This window comes from Hyperolius riggenbachi, chromosome 3, assembly GCF_040937935.1.
Source record: "Hyperolius riggenbachi isolate aHypRig1 chromosome 3, aHypRig1.pri, whole genome shotgun sequence".
NCBI classification, from domain to species: domain Eukaryota; kingdom Metazoa; phylum Chordata; class Amphibia; order Anura; family Hyperoliidae; genus Hyperolius; species Hyperolius riggenbachi.
The window spans coordinates 305,095,490-305,107,375 of NC_090648.1; the positions used below are offsets into that span (position 1 = coordinate 305,095,490).

Consider the following 11,886-nt stretch of genomic DNA (forward strand, 5'->3'; position numbering starts at 1 on the left):
TCCACCTGCCATCTGTTTCCTTCTTGTTGGCAGTTAAACAAAGCACATGTTTCTTACTCTTTGGGGGTGTTGGAAGTCAGATTAGCATTTTGGCCCATTATTAAATACTATAATCATGAAAGCCTGCTTGATATGTTGCGTCTTGTAAGAGTCAGAATAAAATGAAGAACATCTTGGTTCACCTTTGCCATTGTTTTTCAGTGGAAAAGATGAATGAATTCACAAGAGAATTCAAGCAGTAACAATAAGTTAAATGATATTGATTACCGTTTATGACATTTATCTTTCCTACATTTTTTCTTGGAGAAAAATGATTACTGTGATTACATTTTCATCATCTACCCATCAGTCTAAGTAATCAATAAACTTTATAGATGGGTTATTTACCTGACTTGGGAGACAAAGTGTATAGTTTAGGAAACGACAGTAAATAGGATGATTTAAGAGCATGCAGAGTAAAACTACATGCAGAAGACCGATTATTACTCATTGATAAAGGGAACCTTAACTGAGAGGGATATGGATGTGTCCTTTTGAACAATACCAGTTGCCTGGCAGTCATGCTGATCTGTTTGGCTGCAGTAGTGGGTGAATCACAGACCTGAAACAAGCATGCAGCTAATCCAGTCTGACTTCAGTCAGAGCACCTGATCTGCATGCTTGTTCAGGGGCTGTGGCTAAAACTATTAGAGACACAGGATCAGCAGGGAGGTCAGGCAATTGGTATTTTAAAAGGAAAAATCCATACCCTTTTCAGTTTAGGTTCCCTTTAAAGTGTACCCTAGGTGACATGTGACATGATGAGATAAACCAGTGTATGTACAGCGCAAAACATATTAATAACCAGGCTGTTTTACTTATTTTGCAGCCTGAAAGAGTTAATTTCTAGGCATGAAAGTGAGAGCTTATGTCTCGTGGGTACCTTGTCGGGAAAATAAATCACTGATAAGCTAATTACAGCATTAAAAGTTTTCCTGGCAGAAGGCAACTTTTGAGGGCAGAAGGAAATAAAATACAGGGTGGTCCATTTATATGGATACACCTTAATAAAATGGGAATGGTTGGTGATATTAACTTCCTGTTTGTGGCACATTAGTATATGTGAGGGGGGAAACTTTTCAAGGTGGGTGGTGACCATGGCGGCCATTTTGAAGTCGGCCATTTTTAATCCAACTTTTGTTTTTTCAATAGGAAGAGGGTCATGTGACACATCAAACCTATTGGGAATTTCACAAGAAAAACAATGGTGTGCTTGGTTTCCATTGATGAAGAATGCCCCACTATCTTTGTCATTTGAAGGCAATTGTCTATGCTGTGAAGATACAACAACAACAACAACAACAACAAATAACATTTGTAAAGCGCTTTTCTCCCGTGGGACTCAAAGCGCATAAGCATGGCTCAGACCATCGTGGTACAGAGGAAGAATTTCCAGGCTATTTTCCAGGCTAATCAGGTGGCTTTTCAGTCTGGATTTGAATAGCTCCAGGGATGGTGCTGTCTTTACTGGGTGTGGTAGGGAGTTCCAAAAAGTAGGGGCAGCATGACAGAAGGCTCTGTCTCCAGATTTTTTGAGGTGCACTGTGGGAGTGACCAAGTTTATAGAACTTGCTGATCTGAGGTTGTGAGAGGTGTGGTGCAGCTTCAGCAAGTCCTTCATGTATCCAGGGCCCAGATTGTGCAGGGATTTGAATGTCAGCAGTCCAATCTTGAAGAGTATTCTCCATTCTACTGGTAGCCAGTGCAGTGAGCGAAGGATCGGTGTAATGTGACAGTGGCGAGGCTGGTTTGTTAGCAATCTGGCAGCAGCATTCTGCACTAATTGCAGGCGACGCAGGTCCTTTTTGGGGAGGCCAGCATAAAGGGCATTGCAGTAGTCCAGCCGTGATGTGATGAAGGCGTGGACTAGGGTTGGAAGATCCTCTGGGGGAATCAGATGTTTAATCTTTGCCATGTTCTTCAGATGAAAGAAGGAAGATTTAACTACAGATGAAATTTGGTTTCTGAAACTCAATTCCCCATCGATTAGTACGCCAAGGCTGCGCACAAGGTTGGAGCTGTTTATGTTTGAATTCCCAATCCTGATTGGTGTTGCTTTAGGATAGAGCTGTGCAGTACCTAAAACTACGGATACTGAAAGCCTGTGCTAGCATTTCTCCTGCGGTGTTGCCATCAGTGTGTGAAGAGTGGGAGAAGAGGGTTGCATTGACAATCCAACACAATGGGCAGCACATTGAACACATTTTATAAGTGGTCAGAAACTTGTAAATAACTCATAAAAGAATAAAGTTACATTAAAATCAAGCACACCATTGTTTTTCATGTGACATTTCCAATGAGTTTCATGTGTCACATGACCCTCTTCCAATTGAAAAAACAGAAGTTGGATTCAAAATGGCTGCCATGGTCACCATCCATCTTGAAAAGTCCCCACCCCCCACACACACATATACTAAAGTGCCACAAACAGGAAGTTAATATCACCAACCATTCCCATTTTATTAAGGTGTATCCATATAAATGGCCCACCCTGTACATAAACTATTGACCTTTTTCTAACTCTGGTACACTTATTAGGCTAGCACTGACCAGAGGCAACAAAACATTCAATCTAGTTTGTAAATGTTTAATTATAAAATAAAATCGTGGGACATCTAAAAAAAAAGTAATTTTAGGAATATGAGCATGAATACAATCGTTTATCTCATCAGTTTATTTTTACCTCTGATTCACTTTAATTATAGGTGAACAGACACTATATGGTTTACTAAACTAGAGAAATGAGAGGTTGTTTCGACAGGAGGAAAAAAAATGAGATATCTATTCTGATGAGTTAGTCCAAAGAAGAGACTACAGAAGAAGACGACACAGGTTAAGCAGCAAGTGAGAAGACCATAATGACTGGATGTAAAAATGCCTATAGTGATAACAGATTAACCAATAATGCTAGTAGGCTACCAGATTTCAGCTGAGCCACACAATCAATAACGGCACATTTTTATGCCTGGAGATACACTTTAAATTAAACCACTCCAGGCAAAGTATTATGAGAGATGCAGACAGATTGACCACTAAGACATGGCACAGGAAAAAATGAACACAAAAGAGTTGGCTGACAATATGTTATCCCCATGATTTTCTCCCATGCTTTTCATAAAATCTTCAATCAGGAACATCTTTTATCCCATACCTGTTGAAAGCTGTTTCACAGAAGTATGGAGTGATTTTCTTGGCAAGACCTGGCGGTCCGCATTTTTTCAAAGAGCTGATGAGATCTTCCATGTGTTGCTTTACTAATCAACATCTGTTCCCTGGTTTCACTGATAATGCACACTTCTTCTCTACATTATACAGTGGTTTGCAAAAGTATTTGGTCCCCTTGAAGTTTTCTACATTTTGTCATATTACTGCCACAAACATGGATCAATTTTATTGAAATTCCACGTGAAAGACCAATACAAAGTGGTGTACACATGAGAAGGGGAATGAAAATCATACATGATTCCAAACATTCAAAAAAACAATAACTGCAAAGTGGAGTGTGCATAATTATTCAGCCCCCTGAGTAAATACTTTGTATAACTACCTTTTGCTGCAATTACAGCTGCCAGTCTTTTAGGGTATGTCTCTACTAGCTTTGCACGTCTAGACAATGAAATCTTTGCCCATTTTTCTTTGCAAAACAGCTCCAGCTCAGTCAGATTAGATGGACAGCGTTTGTTTACAGCAGTTTTCAGATCTTGCCACAGATTCTTGATCTGGACTTTGACTGGGCCATTCTAACACATGGATATGTTTTGTTTTAAACCATTCCATTGTTGCCCTGGCTTTATGTTTAGGGTCGTTGTCCTGCTGGAAGATGAACCTCAGCCCCAGTCTCAAGTTTTTTGCAGACTCCAAGAGGTTTTCTTCCAAGTTTGCTCTGTATTTGGCTCCATCCATCTTCCCATCAACTCTGACCAGCTTCCCTGTCCCTGCGGAAGAGAAGCACCCCCAGAGCATGATGCTGCCATCACCATATTTAAAAGTGGGGATGGTGTGTTCAGAGTGATGTGCAGTGTTAGTTTTCTGCCACATATAGCGTTTTGCATTTTGGCCAAAAAGTTCCATTTTGGTCTCATCTGACCAGAACACCTTCTTCCACATGTTTGCTGTGTCCCCCACATGGCTTGTGGCAAACTGCAAACGGAACTTCTTATGCTTTTCTGTTAACAATGGCTTTCTTCTTGCCACTCTTCTATAAAGGCCAACTTTGTGCAGTGCATGACTAATAGTTGTCCTATGGACAGATTCCCCCACCTGAGCTGTAGATCTCTGCAGCTCGTCCAGAGTCACCATGGGCCTCGTGACTGCATTTCTGATCAGCACTCTCCTTGTTCGGCCTGTGAGTTTAGGTGGACAGCCTTGTCTTGGTAGGTTTACAGTTGTGCCATACTTCCTTCCATTTCCGAATGATCGCTTGAACAGTGCTCCGTGGGATGTTCAAGGCTTTGGAAATCTTTTTGTAGCCTAAGCCTGTTTTAAATTTCTCAATAACTTTATCCCTGACCTGTCTGTTGTGTTCTTTGGACTTCATGGTGTTGTTGCTCCCAATATTCTCTTAGACAATCTCTGAGGCCGTCACAGAGCAGCTGTATTCGTACTGACATTAGATTACACACAGGTGCACTCTATTTAGTCATTAGCACTCATCAGGCAATGTCTATGGGCAACTGACTGCACTCAGACCAAAGGGGGCTGAATAATTATGCACACCCCATTTTGAAGTTATTTATTTGTAAAAAAATGTTTGGAATTATGTATGATTTTCGTTCCACTTCTCACGTGTACACCACTTTGTATTGGTCTCTCACGTGGAATTCCAATAAAATTGTTTCATGTTTGTGGCAGTAATATGACAAAATGTGGAAAACTTCAAGAGGGCCAAATACTTTTGCAAACCACTGTAAATGCAAATAAAAGCAAAAGTTACAGGAACTATTTAAAGGGAAATTATCTGGATTTTTGTAAATGAGTTACTTTACTTTTAAAGAGAAACTCCGACCAATAATTAAACTTTATCCCAATCAGTAGCTGATACCCACTTTTACATGAAAAATATAATGATTTTCACAAACAGACCATCAGGGGGCGCTGTATGACTGATTTTGTGCTGAAACCCCTCCCACAAGAGGCTCTGGTACCGTACGGTACTCTGGGCAAACTGCCACAATGTAACAATGACACACACAGGAAATGGCTGTTTATAGCTGTCTGTTAAAGCCAGAACAGCTACATAATCTGCCCACAGTAACAATGTCACCATGTAATACATGTCAGAATGTGAATCTGGGAGAGGAAAGATTTTACAATGAGCAAACTCTGACTAAATCATGTATACATAATTATTGTAAAAATTAAGCACCTTTTTATATTAAATTATTTTCACTGGAGTTCCTCTTTAAATCATCAGTCTAAATCAGTGTGCAAGCAGTAATACAGCTAGTTCGGTTAAAAAAAAGCAATCTGTCCATAATGTTCAACCAGGACTATAATAGTTAAATGCACACTTTTTCCCTTAGGATTCAATACAAATAGAAGTGGAATTGCACATGTATCTTCACATGCCCAAAAGTTAAAAACCTTTCATTTTAAGATGTGTAGGGCCTTGTTTAACATCAGTAAGGGCTGGTGCACACCAAGAATGCTTCTGAGCACATTTCAAATTGCCAGCACTTTGAAAAGCGCTTGCCTACTGTAACCCTATGAGGGTGTTCCCACAACAGCGTTGTGATTTTTTTTTAAAATCGCAAATGTGCAACATGTAGCATTTTTTGGAGCAATTCAACTTAAATGAATGTGCAAAAAGGCTCATTCATTCAAAAATTGCTCTTAAAATTGCTTGACAAAATCGCAATCCCAAATCGCTAAGTGCTAGTTACTATTGCGATTTTGGTGTGCACTAGCACTAAGAAGCAAGCATCCTTAACATTTATCCAACATCAAGGACAAAACAATTGAGGCAGAGTTGTCACTGCACACCAGAGCTCAGAATTGTGTTCTTTTTCCTGCATTACCCTGCCCTGATATCACCTACAATGTGTGCGCACTGTGAGATGCTGCAGATCTATGGATTCTTATCACTCACCTGACTGACCAGCTTGCTGAGAGAGCTTTTGAAAGCCTTGTACTGTAGAGTTAAACAATAAAGAATAATACGTGAAAAAATATTGACTTTGTATTTGAAATCACAATACTTTGTTTCCCTTGGAAGTGCTTCAAATTCAAATAGTACCCTTTCAGAAGGCCCCACATGTTTCCATAACTGGTTACAAAGAAACTATTTTGATACCATTTTTAAAAATTTCTAGGGTAACTGGCCTGGCGTTAGAAGAGTTCTTACAAATTTAAAAGTCAAAATAATGCTGTGAACCTTAACTAAAAAAAAAAAAAAAAAAAAAAGTTTCACTTACCTGGGGCTTCAACCAGATTTACCCCCCCCCCCCCAAGCCGTGTTGTGCCTGCGGCGTGCTGAACCGATCCTCTGTTCCCCCGCTGGGGCTTAGTTTTGATTCTGCCGACTGATCAGTCAGGGTCCACTGCACCTGCACAGCCTAGGCCACGCACATCCTTGTTACGTGCTCACGCCATGAGAGCGTCCGGTGCAAGCACAGTAAGAGGTCCTCTCTTACTGAGCCTGCGCAGGACGTGCTCGCCGATGTGAATGCATATGAGGATGTGCAAAGCCAGGGCCACGCAGGCATAGTGGACCGCTGACTGATCACTCGGCAGAAACAAAACTAAGCCCGGAGGAACGGAGGATCTGTACAGCATGCCGTGGGCACAGGTTGGCTGTGGGGGACTGGTTGAAGCCCAAGGTAACTGAAACTCTTTTTCATTTTTACAGTTAAGGTTCACTTTACAATGTAAATTATTGTTATGTCATTTCAGGTCACACAATTATAAAGTGTGTTTGATCCAATGGTTTTATACTCGTTTCTTATGGTTTGTGTCACACTGGCATTTGATTTAGATGACATTAAAACATGGGTAGCCTTTTATTTTGGCACTAGTGACCTTAGCCCGTTTGAAAACGGGCTACGTCTGTCACTGCGCATGCACCTGCAGCGTGCGCACACATCCGCCACGCAAGCCCGCTCGCAGTCCGCCCCTTGGCCCATCATGCCTTGCCGCGCATCACTCCCCCTCAGTATCTCTGCATCCCTGCACATGCGCAGAGCGCAAAAGAGACACACACACAGACATGGGATGCAGAGACACTTATGGATTATTATTTCAGATTTGAATTAACTTTATATAACTTTGGTCTCAAGTCCTTACTGTAGCTTGTCAAATGCAAAAATAACACCAGTTGAACACTAAAAAAATACCCCCTGAACAGATGTAAGTTTTGGCGGCCTTTTTTAAAAAAAAAGTATTTGGCAGAGATGGTCATAGACCTACTTGCTTTGTAAACTGAGCACCAACCCAATTTAAATAAATAGAGGCAAGGTGGTTACACTGCAGTGCTTGTGCTCGGTGATTGGCTTTACAGTCAGTCCAGGAATCGTGGTAAAACCGCTGACTTCCACGATTTCGGAAATCATCATTGCTTTGTAATCCGTTGCAAAATGCCACTAGTGGGTCCCAGGCCTAGGTGGGAATTATCCCATTACAATGGATAGGAATTTTACACCTGGGCATGTGCTTGGCTTCCCAGAGGCTCGAAAGACTGCCCCCCTGAGTCATTAACTACCCTTCAGTGGTAATCTGTGGGAGCTCCATAGGGAGGTTTTTACAGTGAACAATGGCATTCATCTCTAGGATAGTTGTTCCTCCCAGCATGCAGCAAATACCAAGAAATCACAACACAAATGCAAAAAAAAATGCTCACTCAAACTGCAAGACAACACACTGGTCACACTTTTATGGCATTTACAATGAACTTCAGTATGAATACGGCTTAAAAGAATGTTGGTAAATTAGTAATGCAGTTCACCTCCCAAGCAAAGTAAAGGTCACTCATGCTAGATGGTCTGCTTACCAGATATCTCCTCCAGGCACTGTTTGGCTGTCTTGCTGTAAGAGTCACTTTTTGTTGGGCTGGTGCAAGTATCAGCAGGTGGTATAGAACTGGAGTCATTTTCTGAGAGTGTTCTGCAAAAGAAAATCAATTTTATCTTTCTCTTTAATGTCAAGTCTACATAATCATATTTCAAAATTGATTCTTTATGCTAATTATTGTGTTAAATTAAAACGATCTCTTGTACCTAGCTTCTGTGGAATAGCCATCTCTTCGAGCCACATTACATTACACAAGAGCACTAATTTGAAGCAATGTTTTCATAAATAATGGAGATGGGAAGTTAGCTGTCAGAAGAGATACAGAGCTCCGGAGATTACACTGTTATCTCACCAAAGCACTCAACCACTTGAAAGTTATGGAATGAATTGCTGTGTCTTATGATGTTTATTATCAGCTCCTACAGGCAACAATTTACTATCAAAGAATAGTTAATCTCAAGGAAACCTCAGAAAGCTGAGACAATAAATGGGCATTTTACACAGATTTTTTTTTCCAGGGAAGCCATGACTCAGCAGACGGCCACAATTCTGAATTGTAAACTTTGAGTACATAACAAGCACAATCTGTAATTTAAGCAGTACCCCTGCATACATTTAGTATGTACGCAAATTATTGTAGTGCGAGTTACAGATAGTATCCTCTCCTATTCTTTACATCTCACACTAACCTTCCTGCCGCTACATCTAACACTAACCTCACTCGTGCTACATCTAACACTAACCTTCCTGCCACCACAGCTATCACTAACCTCACTGCCACTACGCCAAACTCTAACCTCACTGTTGCTAAACCCAACACTAACCTCACTGCCGCTACGCCCAACACTAACCTCACTGTCACTACTTCGAACACTACCTTTCCTGCCCCTACACCTAACACTAACCTCACTGTCGCTACACGTAACACTAACCTTACTGCCACTACACCTAATACTAATCTTTCTGCCACTAAACCTAACACTAACCTCACTGCTACTAAACCTGACAATATTGCCACTACACCTAACACACTACCCTCAATGCCGCTACACCTAACACTATTCTCACTTCCACTACACCTAACACTAACCTCACTGCCACTACACCCAACACTAACCTCACCGCCACTACAGCTAACACTTACCTCACTGCCACGTCACCTAACACTAACCTCACTGTCCTTACACCTACGACTAACCTCACTGCCACTATATGTAACAGTGACTTCACTGCCACTATACCTATCAATAACATCACTGCCACTACACCTAACACTAACCTCACTGCTACTAAACCTAACACTAACCTTCCTGCCACTATGCTTAACACAACCCTCACTGCCACTAGACCTAACACTACCTTCCTGCCGCTATGCCTAACACTAACCTCACTGCCACTACACCTAACACTAACCTCACTGCACTGCAGAATACCACTAAACCAATCAAGCGCCCAATCTGGGGCACAGGGTTATCCCCGATACCTGTTCCTCATCCACTTATGTAGCACAGTACCTGGGACTAGATAGTGCTGTTAAATAGGAGATTTTTTTCCTTAGTGGTACTTTTTCAATTGCATTTCAAATTAATTTTAAGCAGACAATAACAAATTTACTAGGAGAAAACGTGAGCTAGATTGGGCACATAGTCTCTTTAGGCACGCAACCATCCATTTCTCACTTGTTTCCATCAAATTGTTTATTATAAGATGAAACCCGATAGGCCTAGTTTCCAGAGACATCTCCAGTAAACCCCCAGGATTGTGTTAATACATTACCCCTTACAGGAAACTTGGATTTAAAAAAAATGACTGCTACCAGGTGGAAAATAATTGTAGCCTTTACCTGGGTTGTAGAGGTTGCTGAAATGTTAGTAAATCAGCAGTTGGGTGCAATCTACAACAACAAAAACAAAACATTTGTAAAGCGCTTTTCTCTCGTTGGACCCAAAGTGCATCTATCTAAGGAAGGCAAAGTGAATTTATTTTTTAAGAATTGTTGCAGTGGATACTGCATGCATCTGCAATCACATGACTAAGACACACAATGTTTGGCAACCCAGAATATTATCTCATAATATTATCTACCTGTGAGGGTTGTAAATTCTAATTTAGACAGCTGTTAATTAATTCAGCCCAGATTTGCTGGACCAGTCATGATATTCCCACTGTAAATTCTTGGGGATTGATAGAGAGTAAAACAGGCTCAGTATGTTTTGTTAAGTCAGAATAATATCAGTACATCCAATTCCGTAATTTAGACAAGACCAAAGTTACTATGAAAGCCATGAAATGTAAAAAAAAGTCACTATTGCATGCACCTGCATCTACAATAAGAAATAGGATTACCATCAAACCAACTCAACAATTACCGTAATTTTCCAGGTAGATAGATTGAAAAAAAAATCTCCCTGGAGGCAAATGCTATTTATCTGTCACTTATATTCCTACGTGTGTATGTAATGTTATAATACTATACATGAGGCAAATGCTATTTATCTGTCATTTCTTTTCCTCAGTATGTATGTAACGTTATAATACTATTCATATGTCTTTTTCACTCCACTCATTGATTATGTTTTTTCTTTTTTTCAAATTCAATTTTTATTAGGTTTTTTTTTTTTTTTTACTTTCATTTAACAAAATAACTTCTAAAACTCATTCAAAGATATGAAATTTCACAAAAACAACTCCAAACTAGGACCATTAATCAAAGCAAATTGCTCACCGAACAAAACTCATTGATTGATTGTTTTACATTCTTCTTTGCTTTTGTATGCAATCTACATTATACTGAAATATGTTTACTAGAGGTCATTATTATACCAGCAGGCTTACTGCCTTTTGATTAACCTGGCCCTGGTCTGTTTGTGTAAGTTGTGCCATTAACGTTCAGATTTGATTTCTGTAGAGAGCAAAATATCTTTAAGAGCAAAATGTCAGGGAAATGCAGATCAAATTAAAACACTTAAAGGCTGGAAAAGAGCACTACATAGATCCTCCACATAAAAATGAAGTTAATAAATCTTCCGAATGTCATACAAAAATGATTCACAAATCCTCAAACAAATCCCACATGATAAAATCACAGTCACATATCACAATCACAGCATGGAAAAGGTGAAGAGGAGGCACTCCTTCTGGAAAGCGTGTGATGTGCCTGGCTGTCCGTATACCAAACGGATAAATAGACGTCAGAGAGTGTAGCCGGCACCATCAATAAAGTATTATGCTCTTTTATTCATGATAATCCGTCACACTGATGCGACGTTTCGGGGAGACCCCTTTCTCAAGCAAGTGACAGGATAAGAATACATGTCTAAACAATTCAATTTATATCTACCCACCATGTATATAACCAATCATAGGTCTCAGATATTAGACCAATCACACAACCTAAAAAGCTGTGCGGACCTAGTAGAGAACTAACAGACAGAGAGGGAGCCAATAGAGAGACAGACACTCACCCACATGTCCACAGTCTAGGACGGGCAGGTAGCGGCACCGCCATGCATGGAGGACGCCATCTGTGGCCAAGGTCCGCCCCAAGAAGTGGGCGGATCTCCCACATTGGTGCGCGCCCGGGGAAGCACCACGTGTCCAGCTCCGGAAGAGCTGGGCACAAGCAGAGCCAGAGTGGAACGCAGAAGCGGGCGCGCCGCATGCAAAGACGCATGTACGCGTCACCCCCCAGCGTCCACCTGACCATGCCGGCCCCGCCCTAACCGCATCACCATGGAGACCAACCGCACAGCATCGCGCAGCCACAGCCGTCCAAGCGTGGACAGAGAGGATAAGCAAGAGGATGGAAATAGCAAGCTAAAGCAAAAAAGAATAAAGTACAAA

General features: G+C 40.9%; 1 protein-coding gene across 11 annotated transcripts in view; it reads right to left on the reverse strand.

Annotated features, from left to right (window-relative positions):
• NAV3 (neuron navigator 3) overlaps window positions 1–11,886 on the reverse strand; it is an 805,693-nt gene that overhangs the window by 202,888 nt on the left and 590,919 nt on the right. For 7 of the 11 annotated variants that reach the window (XM_068276636.1, XM_068276638.1, XM_068276633.1 and 4 more), the window contains 3 exons: window positions 9,887–9,937; window positions 8,024–8,136; window positions 6,128–6,169 (listed from right to left, as the gene is read on the reverse strand). In XM_068276636.1, the coding sequence (XP_068132737.1) occupies window positions 6,128–6,169; window positions 8,024–8,136; window positions 9,887–9,937 (206 nt within the window). The remainder of the gene's footprint in view (window positions 1–6,127; window positions 6,170–8,023; window positions 8,137–9,886; window positions 9,938–11,886) is intronic. The other 4 variants (XM_068276635.1, XM_068276634.1, XM_068276630.1 and 1 more) reach the window with 3 other exon arrangements.